The sequence below is a fragment of the Leucopleurus acutus genome (genome assembly GCF_964270905.1).
Source record: "Leucopleurus acutus genome assembly, chromosome: 16".
Classification (NCBI taxonomy): Eukaryota; Metazoa; Chordata; class Mammalia; order Artiodactyla; family Delphinidae; genus Leucopleurus; species Leucopleurus acutus.
The window spans coordinates 57,453,352-57,481,330 of NC_139158.1; the positions used below are offsets into that span (position 1 = coordinate 57,453,352).

The window sequence follows — 27,979 nt, forward strand, 5'->3', positions numbered from 1 at the left end:
GAACCTTGAAACATGTTTTTCAATACATTCACACAAGCTAAATGCACACCAGAGTTAATGCACATTAAGATGATCTCCAAGGCCTCACTGATAAAATTGTGATTAGATTATAATACATAGTATCAAGAGCTTGCCTTACATTTAGCTAGTTCAACAGGACACAAAACCACAGCCCGTTGAACACAGAACAGCTCTCCTCCCCTGAAGTGGCTCCACAAAGTGATGCTGAATTTCAAAAATACAAAGCAAGTTGAACAAAGCTATACTGAAAAGCAACTTAAATACAGAGAATTCTCACCAACATGGACATGGTCCACTTTTTTTTTTTTAATATGTATCTTTCCTTACTGGTTATTAAGATTTATCTTGATGACTTAGAAAAATACATTTGTCCTTTCTCGCTTTGATTCAGGTAGTACACAATCATAAAACTGAGTAAGTCTCTTAAAAAAACAAGTCCACAAATCCCATTGTGGAAGGTTCCAGGAACCCCTCCCCAGGTAACAATCAGGGGATCTTCAATAGCTCAAGGAGTGCTCCAACAGCTCCAAAATAACCCTGAAAAAAAAAGAAAAAGAAAAAGAAAGAAAAAAATAAGAGCAATTCTCCTTTGACTTATTTAAATTACCATAAATATGATTACTAGCATTAAAGCCAACACAGCCCTTAATTCCTGACACCCATTTCCTGACTCCCATTTTGCTGAGCCCAAGGCCAGCCTGGGAGCAGAGAAGCTCTGCAGAGCTCCCAGGCAGCGGGGGAAGGACACTCTGGCACATCAGACCAGAGCCCACAATTGGGGCTCCACAAGTTATGAGGCCCAGAGCAGCCCAGTTACCCCTGGTAAAGGATGGTACCTGGGCCGTCTCCTGCAGAATGAGGCGGTGAGAAGCAACAGGGGGGCCTGGAGCATTTCCAGACAACTCTGGAATGAAGGGAAGATGAGACATGAAGTGCAATGAAGGAGAAGCGGGGACAGGTCACAGAGGGCGAGGGCTAGCTGGGCTGAGGGTGGAAAGATGGGGGTGGGATGGGTTCAAGACTCGCCTGAAGAAGCGGATGAGGGTGGCAGACATGTTGATGTCCCTCCCATACATCCGGTCACACCACCCGTGAGAGAACAAGGACACAGGAGCAAGAGATGTGGAGAGCAAGGAAGAGGGTTCCATACAGGATGTGCAAAGCTGAGGTGCCCCAGGCAGCCAAGCAGCTACACCCAGAAAGTCACCGGATGTCTGGATTTGGAGCGGGGCAGCAGTCAGGGCAGTACTGGCAGAGGTGAGCAGCAGAGAATTGGACAACAGAACCTTCAGGCAACGTGTAGAGAAGGGTGAGGACAGAGGAGCAACATCTGAAGAACAGAAGCAACTGAGGGGAAGGCAGAGGCATGAGACAGAGAAGCAGCAGCTGAAGACGTTACAGGACCATCTCCTGAAGTAAGTAATCAAGGCCAAATACAACCAAGACATGACAACCCAAACAAGAAACCTAAACAAGGATTAAATATAAAAGAAAATGAGGCAAAACCCATATTGGCAGAAATCAGCAGGAATCAGAGAATAATCGTACAACGATACAGAATCCATCAAGGTCTCCAAAGGATGCAATCAGACAGTAAAGTACTGTAAGAAAGAAAGAAGTGACTGAAAAAGGAATATGGGAAGATCCTGGAAGACCTGCTATGGATTAGAAGAACATATGAGGGACTTCCCTGGTGGCACAGTGGTTAAGAATCTGCCTGCCAATGCAGGGGACACGGGTTCGAGTCCTGGTCCGGAAGATCCCACATGCCGCGGAGCAACTAAGCCAGTGCGCTACAACTACTGAGCCTGCACTCTAGAGCCCGTGCTCCGCAACAAGAGAAGCCACCAAAATAAGAAGCCCACGCACTGTAACGAAGACCCAACTCAGCCATAAATAAATAATTTTTTTAAAAAAAAAGAACATATGAGAAGTCTCTGAAATATAAATAACTAAGGTTTAGTCTATTTTCCAAGAAAAGCTTCTCCAAAGAACATGTGGCCACACAACAGAAAGGCCTGCCCTTTCACTCTTTTTTGGCTTTAAAAATAAGCAGCCACGGGGACTTCCCCAGTGGTCCAGTGGTTAAGCATCTGCCTTCCGATACAGGGAACACAGGTTCAATCCCTGGTCAGGGAACTAAGATCCCACATGCCGCAGGGCAACTAAGCCCGTGCGCCACAACTACAGAGCCCATGCACTCGCCCGCACACCTCAACTAGAAAAGCCTGCGCACTGCAACAAACAGCCCGCATGCCAAAAAGAAAGATACCGCATGCCACAACGAAGATCTCGTTTGCCGCAACTAAGACCTGACGCAGCCAAGTAAATAAATATTAAAAATAATAAAAAATAAGTAAGCAGCCACATGAATGTATTATGAGAGAAAGTCAGAAACTGTAGAAGGGACACAACTGAGCAAGACTCAGCCACACTCAGAAACCCACAATTACAGCCAGAGGACAGAATTCAAGGGTGTTCACTTTATTTATTTTATTTTATTTTTTTTAATTTTTTTGGCCGCAGCACGCAGGAACTTAGTTCCCTGACCAGGGATGGAACCTACGCCCCCTGCAGTGGAAGCACACAGCTTTAACTGCTGGACCGCCAAGGAAGTCCCAAGGGTGTTCACTTTGTAACAGTTAGCTTTACATATAAAGTGGTTTTCTGTATCTGTGTTTTATTTTACAACAAAAGAAGAAGGGATAAAGTTAACCATTATAGTGAGTTCCACTGAAGACCCAAAACCTACTATCTAGTAAAAGACAGAGGTTGTTACAAGCCAAGAAGTGTAAGATGAGAACAGTAAACAATGAAAGAGAAAGGCTTGAGAAGAATCTATACAAAGCTTTCACAACAGTAGACACACTGACTTCAGTGTGCAGACAGGAGAATATTTCATGACTCAGAGAACCTAAAATAATCAGAGTTCCAGAAGTACAGAGATCGACATTAGAGCCAGAGGCACGAATGTAAATGGAAAACACAGAGACAAACAGAGCCAACAGGCTAACCAGAGAGGAAGTCAAAATGGGAAAAACAAAACATAAAGGGTTCATGTCGTAATTATTACGATATGAAGACGTAACTTAAAAAAAAAAAGTTAACCTAAGAAACCTCCACATTCTGCCTTGAAAAAGGTTCAAAAGAGGTAGAAACTCAGCAGGAGGCAAGTTATACTAAGATACAGCATTAAACAGGATTTATTTTTATTCTAATATTAAGCAAAATAAAACAGGTCAAAGATCACAAAAAGCAAGATGCATATAAAAGTTATAAGAAACTGATAATTCAGTACTGATTTACTAATATAATAAGATTAGAGGTAAAAAGAAAAGTTAGATAACTTAAACTTTAAGCTTTTTGATATGGGGAATTATGCACTTTGGGTTTTAACTATGAACTTAAGCAACTTAAAAGGAAAAACTTAAAGCAACCTTAAAAGAAAAAACAGCCTCTTCATATTACTTCAAATCCTACTTTGATATCTGTCAATTCATAGAAACACTGTTAAAGTAAATAGGCAAATACAATTCTGAAAAATGTTCATAATAACACTATCTACAATCCACTTTAACACTTTAAAGAGTCCAACTGCCCCACAACCAAGGGGAGGAAAGAGAAAGTCCCTTCCATAGCTCTGGTTCTGTTCCTCAAACTGAAAAACAGAAAGGCACTTTCCAAAATAGGATTATCAGGTTGAGCAATTCAGTTATTCTTTTCCACATAGTCTGTCTATGTGTTATGTTCTTATGATAGTGTGGCTCTAATCCTGGAATGCTTTTTACTGATCTAGTTGTTTTTAGAACATACATCTTAAATAACTGGTAAACTGGCACATGAACTACATCAATACATAAACACTGACATCAAAAAATGAAAAAAGAACTCAGAGTAAGTGCATTTACAAAGTAAGTGCAAATTGCAATGGGGAAAATATAAAGGACGGTTCAGAAAAGAATATGGCATCTGTAATATAGCTGGCTGTTTATCAAGACTTTCTTCTTTAAAACTGAAGCTCAAAATTAAATTAACCAAATATCTACCTTACATTAAATCAGGTAAGAAACAGCTTTTGAACATGACCAAAGTTAACCCATATTATACAAGTACAGAAACAAATAAGTACTACTTCAAATTCCAGCGCAGCATGAACTGCATGCCCTTTATGAAGGTAACATGTCATAGGAAGTAAGTCTGCTTACCTCATGTTCCGAAAAAAGTGCTTTCAACTGTCCCTTGGACCAATAATCCAAAGCATATGCCAAAAGCCGCATGGCGATCGTATTAATTCTCAAGAAATTTCCAACAAATACCACCTGGTTAATGTTCTGAGCACATCAAAAAAAAAGGCAATTAGTTTTCATCTTAATTTCTGTTCTCTCATAAAAGCTACCCCAAAGAGAATACCATGTACATAGTTTTTAGCAGCAAGTTGACTGCTGATCAAAAAAAAGTATTTACATTTAATCCAGTTGATCCAGGGCTACTTAAATTTGATCCCCAGACAACTCTAAACCTACTTCAAAGTATGCCAGAAAATGTCACAGGAGAATACAGATTAGGAAAAGCATTTGAATTAAATATGACAAACAATAACTACAATTAAATAAAAAGTTTTATACAGATAAGTAAAAAATATTAAGACCCAATTCAAAGAAGAAAAGTAACACAAATAGGCAAATTATACAAGAAATATCACAGACAAAAAAATTCAACCTCACTAAGTGAGCAAAAAAAGTAAAATTTTAGATCCATTAAAAGTTAGCAAAGAACTCCAGATGTTGGCAGCTTCCTTCCTTGGATGTCTGAGTGACCCAAGATCTTACATCCTGTGGAGAAGGAAGAATTCGAACATCAGCAGAAGGAGCTGGAAAAAAATCTGCAACTCCATCATTACCAAGCTGTACCAGAGAGTGCAGGAGGCACACACCAGGAGGAATGCCTGGGGGCTGAGCTCCTCCATCTGGTGGTGCCTCCTCCGCACCCACCACTGAAGAGGTTGATTAAGCCAACCCAGTATAGATTTAGCATTGTTTCACAAAAAACACTGAAGGACCCAAATGTGTAGCAAATTCCAAGGCAGTTTTAAAGCTGAGCTGCTATAGTAAACAACTGGGCATTCTTGATACTTGAACAGTGAATATGTATACAGGGAAAGGAAATAACATTGCACTTTATAAGCACTGTATTTTAAGTGGAAAATGCAATGTCTTAAATAAAACTGTATTTTAAATTGGCACCATAAAAAAAAGTTAGCAAAACAAACAACTAACTGAAATTCTACCCCCAATATTAGTCAAGTTGTGGTAAAACCAATCCATTCATTCATTGCTAAAAACGATCTAAATTGGTGCAGCCCTTGTGCAAAGCATCTTGGCAATACCTATCACAATTCATAAGTATGATATTCTTTAGATGAGAAATCTCACTCCTGAATAAGTCTCTTATCAAGAATAAATCCATCCAAGGAACAGCTTCATGCTTAAAAATGCTTTACTGCGGGCTTCCCTGGTGGCGCAGTGGTTGAGAGTTCGCCTGCCAATGCAGGGGACACGGGTTGGGGACACGGGTTCGTGCCCCGGTGCGGGAAGATCCCATATGCCACGGAGCGGCTGGGCCCGTGAGCCATGGCCGCTGAGCCTTGCGCATCTGGAGCCTGTGCTCCGCAACGGGAGAGGCCACAACAGTGAGGGGCCCGCGTACCGCAAAAAAAAAAAAAAAAAAAAAAAAAAAGCTTTACTGCAGAGCTATCATTGGCAAGCAACCAAATGCCCAGTTCTATGTGAATGACTTATGACATAAAAAGTAATCAACTATACAACCATGCAATTTATAATATTTAAGTAAAAAACATAGAATGGTATGTACACCAACTAAAATATCTTAAAATACATAAGCACAGGACTTAAAGGAACATGCAACAAAGAAAACAGAAGTGTTAAAATATTCAAATAAAGAATTCTTAATTTCTTCATACTGATACAGTATTTTTAACTAAAAATGAGACAATCCTTTTGTACCTCTTGAGGTTTCCTTTTTAAATCACATGCTTATATTATCTATTTAAAAGAATAATTTTAAACAAAAGTGTATAAATAGGGATAAGCTATAAAGCTGCACCAACTGGATCCCCAAGGGAAGATCATTCTTAGTTCTTTCATAGCCCTGTACAATGCTGCTTGACCTGAATGCTACAAGGCAGCACTGTAAAGAAGCTGAAAGCACAAAGACAGCTCTGCTGCAGTGGAGGGGGAGCAGGGTGGGCATTCCTCGGCCCACTCAGTCTTCTCCCAGCTTCAGTGCCTTCCTCTGGATTCATTCCCAGGGACTCTAGAGCTCAACAGTGGGCGTGGCGTCTAGATTCAGCATGGCCATCCATCACCACCACCCAACAGTCCCCATCATCTGCAATACTGGCTACCTTCCCTACCTTCCTCTACTTTTCCTCTACTTCTAGATAGTAGCAGTGTTTATCTTGAGTAAGGACAAAAAAATGTGTTAAGACTAATCTACAGGTGAAACGTTTTAACTTTGCCAATGAAACAAACTCCACCACTTACGACTACATTTAGGTACTGTTCAGAGAAAACAGACGTATACAAGGCGGGGCCCACATAGTAAGTTCTGTATTTTCCTCAGAGCAACTAAAAAAATCCATGTCCCCTTACTTCATTAAGGGCACACATTCTTGCTATTGAGCCAATGTTGTTGGTGATGGTGATCAAAGTCGCTCTGGCAAGGTCCTCTTTACTCACAGCTTCTCGCTTCTCCTTGCTCATCATGTTTCCAAAGCTATGATGGAAAAAAAATATCTCATTGCTAAACCAAAGGCAACACAGCTCAATAGAACTTAATGTTACTTTACTAAGACAAAAGTAACTTTCAGGGCACCACTGTTCAAATATTCAAACATTTTATTACAAAATAACAGAGCATCTGCTCAAATAGAAATGCAACTTCAAGAACTCAAGCATTCTTTTTTTTTTAAATAATATGACAAAGAATTTTAGTTTAGTTTAGTTTTTAGTTTTTTCCTCAAATATTTTTTTTAATGAACTTTTATTTTATTTTTGGTCACGCTGCATGGCTTGTGGGATCTTAGTTCCCTGGCCAGGGATCAAACCCATGGCCCCTGCAGTGGAAGCTCGGACTCCTAACCACTGGACTGCCAGGGAATTCCCACACCCCAAGCATTCTGAATGAGCAAATGGCTTTCCCTGTGGTTTCCACTGAAATCTAGCTTTGATGCCACGTATCTGCATATTCAGATCCATAGAAGGCACCATGCTCCTTCTGCAACCAGGCTAAATTTCAGGAAGATGCCTCAATTAGCAATTCGCCCCCAACTGCACAGCTGTTCCACTCAGCTAAATGGTCACATTCACATCTGGTAAACTGCTTTATCTGACAGCTGAGTCCTTGAGTAAACTATTTAAGAGTTTCAGATTTCCCTAGAAGATCAGGTATTTCAAAGTACCTGACCAGCAGAATTGATATCTAAATAACTATGACCTGATCACAAACCCAACCAATCAGAAAAGGAACTGATTATCATTGAGCAGATGCTACAAACATAGAAAATTAAATCTACAGCATTTACAAAGTACCTAAAATTAGTCAACAAACATGTATATGAGGGCCTTTTCTATTATTAAAAACCATGTGCCCCAATACACAAAGAAGCAACTGTATTTCTAAACAATCCAAAAATGAAATTAAGAAAACAATTCCATTTATAATAGCATCAAAGAGACTAAAATGCTTAGGAATATATTTAACAAGAGAATAACACTTGTACACTGAAAACTACAAAACATTGGTAAATGACAGCAATGATCTAAATGGAAAGACATTCTATCTTCTTGGGTCAGAAGATCTGATAGTGTTAGGATGGCAATACTTTCCAAAGTGACCTAACAGACTCAACACAATCCCTGTCAAAATCCCAGTTGCCTTTTAGTGCAGATTATCAACAAGCTGATCCTAAAATTCACATGGAATGTCAAGGGACCCAGGTTAGCCAAAATAATCTTGAAAAAGAAGATTAAGTTGAAGGACTCACTCTTCTCAGTCTCAAAACTTAGTACTACAAAGCTACAGTAATCAAACCAGTGTGGTACTGGCATAAGGATAGAAATACAGATCAATGCAATAGAAATGAGAGTCCAAAAATAAACCCATACATTTATGGTCAAGTGATTTTCAACAAAGGGGCTGAGAGAATTCAATGGGGAAGTAATAGTCTATCCAACAAATGGTGCTGGGACAACTATATATCCTATATAACCACATGCAAAAGAATGAATCTGAACCTCTACCTCACACCACACACAAGAATGAACTCAAAATGGATCATAGACCTAAATGTAAGAGCTAAAACTATAAAATGCTTAGAAAAAAATACAGAAGTCAGTCTTCATGATCTTAGGTTAGGCAATGATTTCTTATACATGACATCAAAAGCAAAGTGATGAGAGAGAAGATAGATAAGAATGAGTTCATCAAAATTTAAAACTTCTATGCTGCAAAGGCCACCATCAAGAAGTGAAAAGACAACCAACAGACTGGGAGAAAATATTTGCAAATTATATACTTGATAAAGGACCTGTATCCAAAATATATAAGAATTCTTACAATTCAATAATAAAAAGACAAAGAATCCAACTAAAAAATGAGCAAAGACTTGAACAGACATTTCTCCAAAGAAAATAAAGAGCCAATAAGTATATTAAAAGATGTTCAACACCATCAGTCATCAGGGAAGTGCAAATCAAAATGAGAGATCCCCTTACACCTATTAAGGCAATTAAAACCCGAAAGACAGACAATAACAAGTATTGGCAAGGATGTAGAGAAATTTAAACTCTTATATACTGCTGGTGAAACTGTAAAATGGTACAGCCACTTTGGACAACAGTTTGACAGTTCCTCAAAAGATTAAACACTGAGTTACCATATGACCCAGCAATTCCACTCCTAGGTATATACCCAAGAGAATTAAAAACATATGTCCACACAAAGACTTGTACATGAATGTTTATAGCCCCATTATTCATAATAAACCAAAGAGTTGAAGCAACCCAAAAGATAATCAACTGATAAATGGATAAAGACAACATTGTATATCCATACAAAGAATATTATTCTGTAGTAAAAAGGAACAAAGTACTGATTCATGCCACTACATGGATGAACCTTGAAAATACTATGCTGAGTGAAAGAACCCAGTCACAAAAATCACATATTGTATGATGCCATAGAGAGACAGAAAATAGACTAGTGTTTACTAGGGACTGTGGGTGGGGGAATGGAGAGTGACAGCTAACAGATACAAAGTTTCTTTCTGGAATGATTAAAATGTTTCAAAATTGTATTATGAAGATGGCTGCAGAATTCTATAAATATACTAGAAACTACTAAATTGCACACTTTAAACAGGTGACTTCATAGTATGTAAAGCTATTTAAAGGGTAAAAGATATACCCAATACTTAATATTTTATTCCTGTATTTTTTTTTAATTGGGGTATAAATGATTTAAAATGCTATGTTAGTTTCAGGTGTACAGCAAAGTGAATCTGTTATACAAATAAATATAGCCACTCTTTTTTAGATTCTTTTCCCATATAGGCCATTACAGAGTATTGAATAGAGTTCCCTGTGCTATACAGTAGGTCCTTATTAGTCATCTGTTTTATATATAGTAGTGTGTATGTGTCAATCCCAATCTTCTAATTCTTCCTCCCCCATCCCTTACCCCTCCGTAACCATAAGTTTATTTTCTACATCTGTAACTCTATTTTGGTTTTGTAGATAAGTTCATTTGTAGCCTTTTTTAAGATTCCATATATAAAGTGATATCACATGGTATTTGTCCTCCTCTGTCTGACTTACTTCACTCAGTATAAGAATCTCTAGGTCCATCCACCCACGTTGCTGCAAATGGCATTATTTTGTTCTTCTTTATGGCTGATAATATTCCACTGTATTACCTTGTATTTCTTAGAGCACACACGTCCCTTTCCCTTACCTTGAAGCCACAGCCCAGCCTGGCAGTCCAAACCTCTCATAGTCCCCTCCATAAATGTCTCGTACTAGTTTATCCACTTTGGTGCTATCTCCACGTGATGCCATTTCAAGAGCTTCTTCAAATGTGGTACAGCCAGTAAGAAGACAGCAAAGACCAAAAAAAGTTCCTCCTCCAAGACTGTGATTAAAAACAAACATAGTATTATAACATTTTTCAAAATAAGAATAGGCAGGTAATATTTATGAATCCAAAACCATATTCATGTATCAACCCACTCTTGCCCCATCCCAATCATACAGATGCCACTAAGTAGGAAACAAGTCTGTGAAAAGATAAAAATAAAGTGTCTAATGGACACCTTGAAGATACCATATTCACATAAGCCAAGCAAACAAAGCAGCAAAACACAGGGCCCGCTTCTTTACCCATGTCCCCAATGCAGTCTGGGCACCTGCTGAATACTAGGAGCCTCAGGTGCAGATCAGCCCACCAGGGCCATGGTGGCACCTCTTCCCTTTCTCTCTCCAAGTGCAAGCCCCGAGTCATCCTCATCCAAGCATCTTGTCACCCTGGGTCATCAGCCCCCCTTACCCGACTAGAACTCCTCCATGAATGTGTTTTCTCTCCCAAAATTACTCCTCTCATTCTTTAACTGACATCTGTTCAAAAACTTGTTTATCCTAATCCCCAGCTCCTGTTTTTCCTCAAGTGATCGCTGATCCTTAAACCAAAAGGTATTCATTCTCATCTGCCACCTAACCCTCCCTTTTCAGACTACCCTCCCCCAAACATTTTTCTACTGCTCAGTACCTCAACTTCTAGATCTCACGACATCCCCTGGCCATGTGTATGTGTGGATACATGTAAAATCTAAACTAGTTCAAAGCTGGGATCTTGCCTTGCCTTCTCCTTATAAATGCTACCTAGTAGCTTTGGTTACTTTATGGTATATGCATATCATAACACTATCTGAGGGCAGGGACCTTGGGCTCAATGAGTCTGCTGATGAGATGTTTTATGAAACTATGGTAGTGAAATCTTCAGCAATAGAGATTAAAGAAAAGTAGATCATGAAATCAGAATTTCCACAGAGAAACAATATTTGCTTGCACAATCCCAGAGAAACATATCTTTCACATAATTTTAACAGGTTCTTGAAGATGTTCTTACATACAGTACCTGAAAACTCAGTTTTAACCCATTATGATATCAAGAATAAACAATGACCTTTATATAAAAGACATACCTGGTACCTGTGACCCGCTTATAATTATCTTTGGAATATACTGCTAAGATGCTAACTCCAGAGCCAATGTTCACCAGGAGCAGAGGGTATGGATTTCTCAAATCAAATGGTAACTTCTGACATTTTTCGGAATCAGCAGGGTTTTCAAAGTAATAGCACTGTGACCGTCCATTGAATCCAACTGAGTCAATGTATAAAATTCCTTTTATTAAGCAATCTAGTTCATCAAGTTTGCAAAGCTGAAGATCACCTATCTGTAATGAAATAAAAATGTATTCAGATTTTTTAACAAGCCAAGCAGAAATAAAAACTCTGTTTAATAAGGCATTCCCCTCTACATAAGACAAACCATAAAAGTGCTCATGGATGTGTACTATTTGTGCTTGCTTTACAAAACAGATCTGGAGACAACAAACATAGGGATGGACTGACAAGACAGAATTCTGCTCCCACAGACCCAATACATTCAAACCACCGCAGCAGCTGGAGAAATGTGCCAAAACCCAAGCAGAAAACAAGATGTCTGCTTACGGGGACCATGAGGCAGGAGCACAGCTGAAGGCACAGCCCCATCAGAAAGCAGACTCTAAGAAGTCTAAATGATGCAAGGAGCTGGAAACACATGGCAGGAGCCACAAGGAATCCAACATCTACCTTCCAAAGACCATCTTCAAGGCTATAGAGCAGTATCAAAGTAGGCCACACTTTATTATTAATAATCCGCAGCCAAAGGACTGAAAGTATCCAATTAGAAAGTAAAATACTTCACTATTTAAACTGATTACAGCCTCAAGGGATGTGGGGAGTTTAGCAGAATCAAAATTTAAAACATTGTTATCAACTTAATTTCATTTAAATAATTAATAAAGGGATAATTAAATTATTATTCATATTACGGAACATTGTATAGCAATTAAGAATGAAGAGGATCTTTATACAAACATACATATATATCAATACATATACTTTTTTTTTTTTTGGCCATGCCGCAGAGCATGCAGGATGTTACTTCCCCAACCAGGGATCGAACCCGTGCCCCCTACAGTGGGAGTGCAGTCTTCACCACTGGACCACCAGGGAAGTCCCGAGAATGAAGAGGATCTTTATTCAATTAAGAATTGAAGTGGGAAGAACTCCAAGACATGTTTTTAGTCAAAAAAAAAAAACAAAACAAGCTGAGAAATATTTTATACAACATGATCCAATTTGCCTTACTTTAAAACCATATTTATATGCACGTGTATGTGTCATACACAGTCATGCACAGAAAAACTAAAAAGATACATGAACTTTTAACTGTGGTAACTTTGCAGAGATGATATAAAACAACTTTCACTTTTTACTCTATGAACTTCTAACCCATTTGAATGCTACCAGCATTATCTACCTACTCAATATATGTGACAAAAAAAAAAATATATATATATATGTGACAAATACAAAGATGCCTCAAACCCCTAAAGCACCTATTTCTGTTTAAAACCAAGTTTAGCCCTGCAAGTCCTCCCCCTTTAATTCAACTCTCATTTGATTACATTATACTCAATTTACTTTGATCCAAAGGAGATGGAAGTTAATAGGTAACTTCATCTTAATCCTTAAGTAATCCCTAATTACGAATATTAAATTACTCCTCTGAGGAAACCCAAGCCCTTGAAAACGTTCATCACTGTCCTTATTTTATCTGCCCATGCCCTCCCTGCCACAATGAATTCAATTCTGATTTCCTGACACTTGAATCTCAAGTGCCAGCATTTTCATGTCAAAGCAAAATCATTTTACACTGGTAGCCTACTGGAATAAAAGTAGTTTTCTGCCATTGTATGTCAAACCAATACCTCCTTTTATCTTTCCCATAATTCATGTTACCTGAAGTACCCTGCTGTGCTATTAATCCTAATGAATCCCAGCCTAATTGACAGTCAGATGACCAAATACGTAAGTTATTTCACTAACTCAAGTTACTCATAATGTATGTGTTGCACCCACAAGCAAACTCAATACAATGTGAGGAAATCTGATTCACATTAAAAAAGAAACAGGGTAAACTCCATATTTTTAAAAATACTTCACTGTGGTTTATTAGATAATAGTTACTCCAGATGCACAAACAGGATTTGTTAGGCATTTCATTTTCCCACAGTTTTCAAGGACAGCGCTGGTGCATACAGATGAGAAATCCCAACAGCCTAAGAGCCAATCCCTAAAGTCTAAAATCTACTCTGCACCTCTCCTTGGATTAGCACACAGCACACAACCTCCGGTAACAGCCCAAATGGTATTCAAACATGTTCCAAAGGCATCTCTACAGGGTCCCAGAAATCGAGAGGTTTTCTCCTCTACCTATCAGTTATAATCCAGAGTCCACTGTGACCGCAAAGGAGGGGGACCTCCTCTCCTCCTACCTTCCCGTTTACTCACAGGTAGGAAAGAAACCACTGTAAACCAACAACCAAGGAAAATTCAAGCAAAGAATGCAAAACCAGTTTTAAAATTCATGTCAATTCTATATTATGGTTATGGTCAGTTATGGGAGAAAGAAGATAGAGGACAAAGAAAGACAAAGTCACAAATCATACAATGACACGCAAGGCTGGGGGCAGGGAGAAAATGAAAAACAACATAGGCAAAGGCAGAATCTCTGTAATAACATTCTCATTGGTGGCATTAAAAACATGGTCACTGAAGATATTTTAAATCTACACTGCACTCTGAAGGTCAGAGCCTTGACCAATTCGCCTATCAATTTTCCCATCTACCCCCACATCCACCCTCAAATGACCTAGCCTCAAGGCCTTACACACAGTGTTCACTGAATGAAAACAAAATCAAGGGCCCACTGGCACTCCACCTACTATCCAGACTCCTGTTAACAAGTGTGCAACTCAGGACACATCAAAAGGCATTTGGGGAGAGCAGACTCTGCTGTCAACCATCTCTGACTAACCCTGAGGCCTGAAAAACACTGCTTTGGACCAGAGTTCCTCATATTTCTAAATAGTAAAATTGCCAAGAAACAAATGAGGGGGATAAGAAAAATTATGTGGTAGATAACGTTGGAAACAATTTTATAACATGAAATGCCATTAATTTTTTAAATTATTTTTCAATCACATTGTTCAAGACAATGATATTGTTCCTCACTGGTAGTTCCTTCCTGTGCTTATTACAGCTTTACTATTTTTTCATACTAAAAGAACAACAAAATGCTATGCTGTTAGTGCTTCTGATTCTCATCAACTCATCTGAATTGGGCAAAAAGTACATTACAACAATCTCTAGATGGCAACTCCTATCACTAATTGATATTTAATCTTAACTTGACTCAAGAAAATTCAAGTTCCATTAGAGATGGAAATGATTCCACCACTTGCTATTGGTATTATTTTTAACAATCAGATTACCATAAATTGTATATAAGCTAAAAAATGCATACTGTGAGAAAATCCTGCTCAAATTTGTACGCTCCACCTCCAGTGGCACAAAAGACAGTGTGGAGACTCGAGAAGTTTTTATCTCTGCCCATTTGAATAAAAGCAGGCATGTCATGAGTGGGAAAGCGTATAAAGTGCAGATTGCCTTTGCGTCCACACAGAGTCAGATCCTTCAGCTCCAGGTGCACGTCCCGAATACCCGTGGACCCATAAGCCACATTGGAGGTCAGGTACTTTCGAATGCTTTTAAGACTTTCCACTTCTTCCTCTTCTTCTTCAGCAGTGATGTCTTTGGGTTCAAAATAAACCAGCTTGACCAGGGTCCCACCAATATCCAAGCCAAACCAAGGAAAAACTAAATGGGGAAGGAAAAAAAAGTCAGAACAGCTTTTTTTCTGAAAACTAAATTTACACTTATTAGATTAACAATTTATTTCATACCTTGAGGTTTCCAAGAACTATATACACAAAAAGGGTTTTGGGAGAAGAAATATGATTCTGTCTAATCTGGAAACAAATCTTAAAAAAAGAATTACAAAGATCAAGAAGAAAAATATTACAACGTTAAGCCAACACAATCCTCTTAGACAAGCCCAAACTGCACTGAGAAATATTAAAAAACAGCAAAATGAGTACTCATTAACCTCAACTCTGAAAAAAAAGCTTGAGAATGAAAATCTTCATCCTTGCCCTTGCCTTACAGAAATGTTGAGACTTTTCAGAGCTTTGGTTTAGTACTCAAACTAGGGCTAGAGGAAATTCCCAACCCTATGTAACATATAAGCTCCAGTGGTCAATTTCTCTCAAACCCTGGTATCAACCAATCCATCAGGTTTCAATGGCCATCAGTGGAACAGGTGTTTCAAAGTTAATACCCATTCCCCAAAAATCCATCCCAAAAAATCCATCCCAGGACTTCCCTGGCAGTCCAGTGGTTAAGACTCCTGCGCTTCCAATGCAGGGGACGCAGATTTGATCCCTGGTAAGGGAACTAGGATCCCGCATACTATGCAGAGGAGCTAAAAAAAAAAAAAAAAATCCATCCCAAAAAATGGCTTAAGGAGACTGGATCAAGATAAACTGCATTAGCCATACATGCCTTCTCCTCCCACCTTAAATCCTAGAAATGACTAAAGATATAAACTTACTGATTTTCTAAAATAATTCTGAGAAACAAGAAGTGATACCATCAGCAGAATGAAGTTGATAGAGGCAATAACTGTCCAGAACCCTGAAAAGAGAAATGCTATAAAAATTGGGAGCAGCTATGAAGGTGTGGGGAGCAGATGGGTGCTCCATCCAAGCTGTCGATGGGGTAGCTGCCATGGGGAAACAGAAGCAGGCTCTGGTGCAGTCATAGTGATATGGTGGGGAAATACACTTGGCACAACTGGACAGGCCAGACACTCCCCTCCCCCTCCTCCAAAGAGGCAAAGTCTTCACTGGGCACAGGCACTTGAGCCCAAGCATCAGTACACATCCACGTAGCTGCTGTTACCCAGAAGTGGGGAGCCCCCACATCTGGCCGTATTTCCCATCTCTCCCCTACAATCCATCCTGACAGACTGGTAAACAGACACTGCACCCACTGACAGGAGAATAGCAATCCTTAAACCAGAGATGATCACTTTATAAACCAGAATCACCAAAAGGGAAAAATCAACACCACAAAACCAAGAAGTTAACATCTAAGGAAAGAGTTGCAGGAACAAAGAGGAGGCTTTAAAAGAATCATAAATATCCTCCAAGGTAAAATGAGATTTCATCCATGTAAAATGAATAAGCTATTGTAAATCAACTATACTTCAATAAAAAAATTAATTTTAAAAATGAATAAGCTACCATAAAGAAAAATTAGAAATTAAGAAATGATTGCCAGCTGTGGTTGTGGCTGTTAAGAATCTACACATGTGACAAAATTATATAGAACTAAATACACACATACAAGAGTTTATGTAAAACTGGTTAAATCTAAACAAGGTCTGTGAACTGTATCAATGTTAATTTCCTAGTTGGGGGTGTGGGACAAGCTTTCAAAACCAAAAAGAGCGGGGCAGGGGGTGGGGCGCAGGGGGGGGGAACACACCAATATACTTAACATAGGTGACTCTCAAAAACAGGCTGAGTGAAAAAAGCTTGGCACAAAAGGCTACATACTATATGAGTCCATTATATGAAACTCTAGAAAATGCAAGCTAATCATTTCTGTATCTGATAGCAGATCACTGGCTGGGGGAGTGAGAGAGGGAAGGACTATACAGGGGCAGGAGAAAACTTTCTGTAATAACCCAAATCTTAATTGTTGGGGGCAAGAGGGGAGCTTCATGGGTGTATATATCTGTCAAAATGTATGGAACTATACACTTTAAATGGATATATCTTATTGTATGTAAATTGTATCCAATAAAGACACTTTTATAATAGAAAAAAAGGAGAAATATTTATTTCCAAAATAAAGCTCCACAGATACATTTAATAACAAAATGGGCACAGAAAAAACAAATGGAAAACAAAACTAAGAAACTCTCCCAAAATGCCTCTTGAGTATGAAAGAAAGGTAGATATATAGAACACAGAACCAGAAAGTCCAACATCTGTGTTATATGAGTTCTAGAAATTTTCTGGGGGAGATAGGGGAAGACAGGAATAATTGGCTGCTTGAAATAAAATTAATAAGTGTAGAAAGGGGAGATGTATAGTCACATCCTATTGAAATTTCAGGAAATCCCTGAAAACTCCCAAAGGAAAAAAGTGAATTCCTACAAAGATACATAAATCACATAAAGGTAAAATTAGACTTTTCATCAGTAACACAGATGCTAGAAGACAATAGCGCACTGGCAAAGTTATGAGGAAAACAATTTGAAACTCGTATCCAGCCAAATCAGCTTTCAAATGGGAGTGCAAGAGAAAGACATTTCTACACATGAAAGAGCTCAACATTTACTATTCAAAGACCTTCTCTGAAATAATTAGTAGATGCACTCCAATATAATTTTTTAAAGCACCCAAGAAGATATGAGCTATATAAACAATGATAAGCACAGGAAGCAATACACGCTGACTTTTAGGAAAATAAGCAATCTGCAACTAAAATACTTACATGATTTCAACATAGGAAGTCGAAGAGGGAAGAGAAAGGAGAGGGAAGTCAAAGCAAGCAGCAGCTCTGTCTCGTTGGGGAACGGAAGATAAAGATTCTGATTATTTCTAAACAAGAATAAAGAAGTGATGGTTTAAATGCGTTAAAAATTTACAGGTTGGGGTTCCCTGGTGGCGCGGTAGTTAAGAATCCACCTGCCAATGCAGGGGACACGGGTTCGAGCCCTGGTCCAGGAAGATCCCACATGCTGCGGAGCAACTAAGCCCATTTGCCACAACTACTGAGCCTGTGGTCTAGAGCCCGCGAGCCACAACTACTGAGCCCGTGTGCCACAACTACTGAAGCCCACGTGCCTAGAGCACATGCTGTGCAACAAAAGAAGTCACCACAATGAAGAGTAGCCCCCGCTCGCTGCCACTAGAGAAAGCCCATGCAGCTACAAAGACCCAGCACAGCCAAAAATAAATTTAAATAAATAAATTAAAAAAAAAAAATTACAGGCAACTCCAAAAAAAGAGAAAATGAACATATGACCTTCAAACAACTAGGGAGAAAAAATCAGTTCAAAAACAAAGAGGAGGGCTTCCCTGGTGGCGCAGTGGTTGAGAGTCCGCCTGCCGATGCAGGGGACACGGGTTCGTGCCCCGGTCTGGGAAGATCCCACATGCCGCGGAGCGGCTGGGCCAGTGAGCCATGGCTGCTAAGCCTGCGCGTCCGGAGCCTGTGCTCCGCAACGGGAGAGGCCACAGGAGTGACAGGCCCACGTACTGGAAAACAGAAAAACAAAAACAAAGAGGAAAAAAAGTATAGTAAATACAAAACAAAAAATGACAGGAATGAATGCAAACATATCAGTAATCACAGACACGTCAAATTTTTCTTCCAGACTGAAGAGAAAATTCAGCTATATGCTTATATAAAAAGATACATCTAAAACAAGATAATACAAGTAGACTGAAGGTAAATAAACGGTAAAACACCCACAATAGAGTCCCATCATAAAGAGGAGTTGGATTCTTTAAGATGAAAACGGCATTCAGTGAAAAATGAATAAATCAAAATCTTAAGCACCTCACTGGAGACTGACAAAACGGTTGACTTACACTGAGGAAACATGATATAGTAAAAGTCAAGCCTTATGTTTCAAGACCAATACTGCATTTATCAAGGGCTCACATTATAAGAGGTGCCCCTCCAAACAGTGATCTACCATCCCTAAGCTCTATCACAATTACTGGGTTGGCCAAAAAGTTCATTCAGGTTTCTGTAACATCTTACAAAAACCCGAACAAACTTTTTGGCCAAACCAATATATCTTCACTGACTAAATCGGTGAGTAGTCACTGTCACCATGCTTTGCCACATTTATATAGTTGAATTTGGGTAAGCAAAACAAATGCCTGGACAATGTTACTCCACTTTATTAAGCAAATGTTAACAGAAAGCAAATACAATACTAGCAGACTGAAAAGAATTCAAACAAACAAAAAGCATTATAAGAGGACAAAAAAATTATGTCATGTGCATATAAAACTATAATTGATATGATCCTGATATATGCTTCAAAAAATATTAAAAACAAGGAGAAACTGACAAATCTACAAATCAGCAGAACCTCAAATTCCAAAGAACAAAACCAAACCACATTCACTTTCCACAATACCTCAAAATAAGAAATTAATCCAACAGACACAAGGAAATAAGTCTATCCACCTGGAAATCTTCAAACTCATTTCTATTAACTCCGAAACTGAAGATGAGATCAAAACAATTTATTTTTTAATGAATGACAATGAGAACACTATATAGCAAAAGGAATAGGATGTCTACCCAAGGTGGGACTCAAAGGGAAACTTCTAGCCTTAAATGTTTATCAAATGTATTCAAAAAGGAGGAAGCCTGAATAAAAGGGAACGTCACATACAATTTGAAATGCTAGAAAAATAAAGCAGACCCAAAATAAGCAGAAGGAAGTTATTAAAGATGAAAGCAAGATGTAAATGAAATTAGAAAAACATCATCATGAACAAAGCCAAAAGCTGATCAGTAAAATCAAGCTTTGAAAAAGCCATTAAAACAGACAAATTTCTGGTAAGTGTATCTAAGAAAAAGAAAGATGTAACTTTTCTCAAAAAAAAAAAGATCAAAGAAGATGAACGTACACGACCAGAAACTACAAATAAGCCAAATTACAACTTTGTAACAGTGAATTTAAAATGTACACTAAACAGAGGATTAGCTAGAAAATAAAAAAGTGGCTCAAAATGCGGTAAAAAACACAAATCAAAAGCACTGAAAATTTTTAAAAAGAGGTCAAAGACCTACAACCCAAACAACAACAAAAAAGCACCAGGCCCTAATGGTTTCCAGGCAAACCATTAAGAGCTTCTAGGGCACAAAAAAATCTAGAAAGATTCCCAAGTCATGCTAATTTCATATCAAAAGTAGAAAAGAAGTGTCTCACAAAACAAATGCAAAAATATTAAATTATTAAACAACAGAATCCAGTTGTGCAATAAAAATAATACACCATGGCCAACAGGGATTCTTTGGAATGCAAGGATGGTTTTCACATTAAAATTCCAATTAAGGAGGTTTGCTTACATTAGTTCACTGAAGGATAAAAACCATGATTATCTCAATACACTCCAAAAAATAAAAATTAAGAGAATTAAGCCAACAAAATTAAAAAATCTTTTTTAATAACTGGACACACCAAAAAAGAATACAAATACCAATAGCTTTTCCTATGTTATAAGCAAAATCCAGCAAGAAAATGACGTGAAAAAAATGTCATGCATAACAAAAACCATAAAATATTTATAAATAAATCTAATACTAAATATCCATGATTGCTATTAAAATGGTGTACTGAAAGACATAATAGTGGGAAGATATATCATGTTCCAGGAAGGAAAACTAAATACTATTAAAGTGTCAATTCTCCCCCAAATTAATCTAACAATGTCAATGCAATTCTAAAAAGAACACTGTGGCTGACTCCCCAACAGCTATTCCACCTCAGTCAGAAAGAGAGCCCTGATTTTTTTTTTTTTTTTTAAACACCAACAGAAACTCCATTTCCAGTGATGAGGGACTAACTCAACCTGGCGTGAGTCACGAAGGCTGGCCCCAACTGGAAGAATAAAAAGTTTCTTCACTAATGAAATCAACAGTGCTGGATATAACTGAAGTAAGGAGATTCAATTCCTATTTTCCTACTAACAGCGCCATTCTTTTAACCATCAACTTTAAGATGATGCCAACCTTGTGGAGAGCAAAGAAGAGACACAGCACTCTACCAACAAATATATCTAATCAACAGGATTGGAATCTGAAGTTTTGGACATATCTAAGACCAATGGAAGACTGTAATGCTTAAAACAAATTAAGCCTTACTCCCCTTTCCATAGATTAAAAAGTTGAAACATTAGTTTATGGCTATTATGTTTTAAATGTGCATCTATTAACAGCCAAGCACTTTACTGCACGAGTTTATTTAATGTTTACAATAACCATGCACGGTAATCACCCCACTTTACAGATTAAGAAACTGAAGTGCAGGGACTTCCCTGGTGGTCCAGGGACTAAGGCTCCGCATTCCCAATGCCGGGGGCCCAGGTTCGATCCCTGGTCAGGGAATTAGATCCCACATGCCACAACTAAGAGTTTGCATGCCGCAACTAAAGATCCCACAAGCCACAACTAAAAAAAAAAAGATCCTGCATGCCACAACTAAGACCTGGCACAGCCAAATAAATATTTTTTTAAAAAAAAAAGAATGAAAGAGGGCTTCCCTGGTGGCGCAGTGGTTGAGAGTCCGCCTGCCGATGCAGGGGACATGGGTTCGTGCCCCGGTCTGGGAAGATCCCACATGCCGCGGAGCGGCTGGACCCGTGAGCCATGGCCGCTAAGCCTGCACGTCTGGAGCCTGTGCTCCGCAACGGGAGAGGCCACAACAGTGAGAGGCCCGCATACCGCAAAAAGAAAAAAAAAAAAGAATTAAAGAAAACGAAACTTAAGTGCAAAAGAGCCCAAGGTCACAGTCAAGAAAAGGCAGAAGTGGGACTCAAACTCAGATTTCCTAAGTCCTTTTAAAAGTATCTTTTGGGCTTCCCTGGTGGCGCAGTGGTTGAGAGTCCGCCTGCTGATGCAGGGGACACGGGTTCGTGCCCCGGTCCAGGAAGATCCCACATGCCGCGGAGCGGCTGGGCCCGTGAGCCATGGCTGCTAAGCCTGCGCGTCCGGAGCCTGTGCTCTGCAACGGGAGAGGCCACAACAGTGAGAGGCCCGCGTACCGCAAAAAAAATAAAATAAATAAAAATAAAAGTATCTTAACCAGTATCTATACAAACTTAACAGCACAAAACACATATTCTTGGGTTAAATTTTCTTTTAAGTAAAAGTAGTTTAATAAAATTTACATACCTTAAATAAAGACCAACAATATATAAGGAAAAATAAGGAGCCTAAGGCTGAAAGAGTAAATAGCCTTATTATATCCTTTAGTAGCTTCTGGATTTTTTCGTTAATCAAACATTTACATATCCAAGATCTGAGAGATAATGAAAGACACGGGAGGTCCATTAGATGCATGCTCTCTGATAATATCTCAGGCCATACAATTCTGTTATTTCTAAACATTCAGCCTATCAAAGGGGGTTTAGATTCCTATCAATAACTGACAGACTGCCCCATATACTATGACATGATGACTACTAGAATAAGCCTTCCAATTCTTATTCAAAATACTATGTGTGGCACTTCCCTGGTGGCGCAGTGTTAAGAATCCGCCCACCAATACAGGGGACACAGGTTCGAACCCTGGTCCGGGAAGCCCACATGCCGCGGAGCAACTAAGCCTGTGCACCACAACTACTGAGCCTGCGCTCTTACCCCGCATGCCACAACTACTGAAGCCCGTGCTCAGCAAGAAAAGAAACCACCGCAATGAGAAGCCCGTGCACCACAACGAAGAGTAGCCCCCGCTCGCCGCAACTAGAGAAAGCCTGCGCACAGCAACAAAGACCCAATGCAGCCAAAAATAAATAAAAAAAAAAAAAAACCACTATGTGTTTCTGGCAGGAAAAGTCATGGAAAGTCAAGGAACTTTTGCTATGCCCTCACATTCCTATCTCACTAATAGAAGGCCTATTTTATCACTTCTGATTAGTGAGTCTTTCCATTAATTTTCACAGATATTTTAGTCTGTTTTCAGCCTTCAGCATATTTCCTGATATATTTCCTCTAAGGTACTCCACCTAGACAATGTACACTTGACTTAGGACACATTTCTAGAAAGAATTTAAACTTTCCCTCACAGATTTATGTAAAATCATCAATAGCACACTGTCTCATAATAGGTCTCAACAACTGAAATGCTTTCCAATGAGAAATATATGGTTTATAAAAGTGTACTCAATTTTCCAACATTATGAATATCTTTACACCAGACCACATGTGGTTAAAATACTGCAAACTCAAATCCCTAGACTGGTCTAGGCAGCGATCTTTGGCCTCATATTAAAAGACAGACCTCGGGACTTCCCTGGTGGTCCAGTGGTTAAGACTCTGAGCTCCCAGTGCAGAGGGTCCGGGCTCAATCCCTGCTCAGGGAACTAGATCCCACGTGCCACAACTAAAAAGTCCGCATGCCGCAACTAAAAAGATCCTGCTCGCACGTGACACCAAAGATCCCGCGTGCTGCAGCTAAGAAAGACCCAGTGCAGCCAAATAAATAAATAAATACTTTTAAAAGACAGACCTCAATAAATATTCCCAAAATAGTTTAACTCAGGGACCAGATACTTATAAAATACTACCTACTATAAAACCAGCAGACTCAATAATAAATTTTACATCCAAGAAATATAAAGAGGGCTTCCCTGGTGGCACAGTGGTTAAGGATCCGCCTGCCAATGCAGGGGACACAGGTGTGAGCCCTGGTCCTGGAAGATCCCACATGCCGCGGAGCAACTAAGCCCATGCGCTACAACTACTGAGCCCACGTGCTGCAACTACTGAAGCCTGCACGCCTAATGCCCATGTTCCGCAACAAGAGAAGCCACCACAGTGAGAATCCCACGCACCGCAACGAAAGAGTAGCCCCCACTCGCCGCAACTAGAGAAAGCCTGCGCACAGCAACAAAGACTGAACACAGCCATAAATAAATAAATAAAATTTATTTTTTAAGAAAAGAAATATAAACATACAAAACTTAATACGCTACTAAAAACTGCAAGATAGCTTTCACTTTCAGAAAGCAAACTTTAAGCCATTATAAAGGGTTTTCATATCCTAGTCCACCTTGCTGACAAAAATTGAAAAAGAATATTAACTGAGAAAGAACAGTGCCTGAAGATAAAGATACCACAAATTATGAACCTGAAAAGCGCTCCCAAGGTTATAAATTTAAGCCCAAGGAACCTCACTGCTCTTTTAAATAACCAGACAAAATAGCTATTCTGCTATATGACTGCCTGATAAGGTATTCTCAAACAATCTACAGGCTATTATCTTGGTCCTTATCTCTCCTTTTAACATGTGTTTAAGCAAAATATTTTTAATACCATACATCCCCCTTGCTAATGGTCTCCTCAGATATACAGAGGGCAGTGATGCCAACACTCAACAGTCATACTATCTAAATGCACAATTCATACATGAGCCCCTAAAATAACATACTTAATTTTACAAGCTGCATAATATTATTTTTAGGTTATGCTTAATGCTTTATATTCATTATTCATCAAAGAAGAGGAGCCGTGTTTACTTTTATTTCATTTAGGTTTAAAGTTGATAAAACAATAGGTTAAAAAGCACCCTCTCCTATTCTGTCCCTCAAAAATGGGCTACAAAGCAATAGAAATCTAACTTTTTTCTTGAGCTCCCAGTGGGCAGCCCTTCCTAATTCCCTAACTGAAGATGAAACACTACACCTGATAAAAGGCAACCTCCCAGCACCAGTTCCATTCTGGCAACACTGATGCTGCCCCAAATACCAAGGAAAAGCTAACTATTTTCTAGATTAGTATTATCAAGCTACAAACAAAAGCTTTATTTTCTAGACTAATGGAGGTTAAGGAAATTCCATGATTGGCATGAGTCCAAAATCAGCATGTCCCCAAGCTTTCCCTGGAGTGCTAAAATATGCTTGGGAGTCACCTTCAAAGATCCAGCTCATCCCCTGGCACTGCCATGAAGCACTGTGATCCCAGAGTTCCCACACCTCCTGCACATCTGGGGCCCTAGATTAAAATGTATGTTCTCTTGTTACATGTTACATGCATGTAATGTTCTCTTGTTACGTTTGTAAAAACTGTACATTTTACTGTATGTAATAATGCCTCAATAAAATTTTAAAAATTAAAACACATTTTTAGACCCCTCTGCAGATCTAAGGGTTTTCTTTTTTTAAGCTTCTGAGTGATTCCATGTGAGAACCACTACTCTGAACTACATCACATGTACCTTCCAAGATGTGGAAAGTCAAGAAACACCGGGTCTGAAGTCAGACACCTAGAATCACAACACAGTTCCATTACTAACTCACTATATGCCCTTGGAGAAAGAGAAAATTTCACTGAGCCTGTTGCCTAATCTGGAAGCTGGGTATAACAAACACCCACCTCAGAGGATAACTGCAAGACTTAAATGTTTATGAAGTATTTGGCACAGTGTCTAACATGAACACGTAAGCATCATCGTTACCATCATTTTAAACCAACCTTTATTTGGTATTTCTCTCAGACCTATGAGACATACTCCAGCTAATCTAAAACTTTTGAAGAACTTCTTAGACACACATGCCTAGCCTCATCCCTAATGACTATGATGTGTTAAGTCTGAGGTGGGGACAGGTTTGGGAATCACACTGCTCTAGGGAACATGTGTGGCAGAACATGACTATAATCAGGGCCCACAATTCCTAAGATAAACTGAACAGCTCCTTCTAGTTTCCGATGACAATTAGTCTCCTACCTTAAGATAAGTAGTGTAATGATATCAGAATGAGGTTTTCTAACAAAAGAAAGGTGGCACCAACTCAACTCTCCTAATAAAAAATACAAAGATTAAATCTTTATTGAATTCCCTCAAAGTTAAGACCAAAGTATATTCTTTGGTCAATACACAATCAATACACTGCCTCTCCAACAGGTATACCCCTGGACAGTACAGAAAGAACAAATGGAAAGAAAACAATACCTTATTTATTTCTTTAGTTCTCATTACCTAAGAGATAGCTTTTCATGACTTTTATAAGGACTAATGAGTTTATTAAAGCTCTTAGAAGAGTACATGAAAAAAAAATTTTAAGAGTGCCTGACTGGTGGCAAACACCGAAATTACAATACTCAGAATCCTCATGGCCAGTGGTCACAAAGAGCTGGCTACATGGCTGTGATTCTTTTTGCTGAATCTCTGGAATTTACATCCATCTCTAATGAGGCAGTACAAAACCACGAAGGAACTAATGTTTTGCACTGCTTAAAAATCAAGTGCTTCTCAAAACAGGAACTAGGCTCTAAAAACGGTATACGTTGAGAGCAGATCATCTCTTTTCCAATTCTCTTTCAAGAACATAGGAAAAGACAAAAGAAGTAAAACTCTCAAACTTTTCACAGCAAAATAGGGGTGTTTTTAATATTTAATCATCCAAATCATATAAAACTAAAGCAACTGGGTTGTTGGGCTGACGTCCAAGACTATCCAATAAAGACCTCACACCCGGGGGGGTGGGGGTGGGGGGTTGTGATGAATTGGGCGATTGGGATTGACATGTATACACTGATGTGTATAAAACTGATGACCAATAAGGACCTGCTGTATAAAAAAATAAAGTAAAAAATAATAATAATTTTTAAAAACACGACCTCACACTCATCCTGCCACTTTCTCACTCCCATAATCTACATTTAAAACAAGCTGATTCCTGAAATAGGAATCTGGCAACGACAAGAAAAAATATATATAGCCACATGTAAAATGTTATTATATCGTAAAACTCATATTAGAGTATCAAGACAGTGGATACTTTCAAGAGTTGCAATGGCTGTTTGAAGGAGGACCCAAACTGAAGACCTGTAAAGAGAAGAAAATATCTGGACTAGATCACAATGCAGAAAATAAAACCTGATAATAAAACCGATTCTCTGGGAAGAGCATGTGCAACCGCCAAGGCGAGAAGTCGTTTTCCCTCAAAAGAGAAAGGCTTAATGCCCAGAGTGCTACAGTACTGAATCGTGAGTATCAGCAAAGAGATGGAAAGAAAATAGAGGCGATAATCTGGGTGAGACAAGACCCGAATTCTCATGGGAAGAAAAGCAGACAAAGCTTAGTATACACAACACGGAATCCAGTTTTAGGCTTGCAGCAACTCAACCATTTTCCTTGAGCCCAAAATCTCCAGGTAAAAAGGATGTAACGTCTTGCAGCTCTCTGGAAATCCACGGAAAACAGACACTGGGGATTCAAACGACTTGAGGGGGGAGGGGAGGTGGTGAAAATGGGTCAAAAGAAGTCTTCCCGAGGAAAAAAATAATGCGATTCTCGGCCGAAGAATGCACAAGGAACTAAGAACCGGGAGGGAGAAAAGGTCCTGGGTACGGACGCTACACTCGGACAACCGAGAAGCAGACGCGCGAGGCCGGATGGGGCCGAACACGCAGCCTCCGGCGTTGGGGGACCCGAGGCCTCCAACCAGATGTCAGCCCAGCACCAACCTGGGACCACCGAGCGGGGGCACTGTCTCCGCGCGGGAAAAACGGCGACCGGGCCGGAAGGGGGCAGGGCGAAACGCAAGGGCGCCCCGCCGGGCACTTACGCGGCCGCTTCTTCCTGAGGCTTTCGACGCGCTGACGGGAGGCCGACGTAGCGCCGCTGTAAGAGCCGGGCCGGTCCCGCCTTACGCCCTCCGCCGAAGCCGAGGCCCCGACGGCGGGAGCCGACGCGCTGTTCGCCCGGCGCCGCAGTGGCTGCCGCCGCCGCCCATCGGGGCCGCCGGGCGCCGGCTCCCGGACCGACGAGGCGGAGACCCCCCAGTGGCGCTCCATGGGCGCGCCAAGCCGGCCCGCTCCCATCCGCAGGAGGAACCGCTGCCGACCGAGCCAGCCCCCAACACCAGTGCCCTCGTCGCCTCCTCC

General features: G+C 39.7%; 1 protein-coding gene across 1 annotated transcript; it reads right to left on the minus strand.

Annotated features, from left to right (window-relative positions):
- Nucleotides 1–27,973, minus strand: PANK2 (pantothenate kinase 2). Its single transcript, XM_082857561.1, has 7 exons — nucleotides 27,661–27,973; nucleotides 14,736–15,088; nucleotides 11,300–11,553; nucleotides 10,054–10,230; nucleotides 6,693–6,816; nucleotides 4,227–4,352; nucleotides 1–558 (listed from the first exon to the last, which is right to left on the minus strand). Exons 1-7 carry the CDS (start codon nucleotides 27,914–27,916, stop codon nucleotides 508–510), a joined length of 1,341 nt encoding a protein of 446 aa, XP_082713687.1. The 5' UTR covers nucleotides 27,917–27,973; the 3' UTR covers nucleotides 1–507.
- Between the last annotated feature and the right edge of the window lie 6 nt (nucleotides 27,974–27,979).

Excerpts from the sequence above, each read along its gene's own strand:
- PANK2 (XM_082857561.1), bottom strand. The coding sequence starts at position 27,916 with ATGGGAGCGGGCCGGCTTGGCGCGCCCATGGAGCGCCACTGGGGGGTC. Across the intron at positions 10,231-11,299 it reads AAGCGGGTCACAGGTACCAG|TCTTGGAGGAGGAACTTTTT; the intron begins GTATGTCTTTTA and ends TTTTAATCACAG. Across the intron at positions 4,353-6,692 it reads GAATGTGTGCCCTTAATGAA|AACATTAACCAGGTGGTATT; the intron begins GTAAGGGGACAT and ends TGATGTGCTCAG.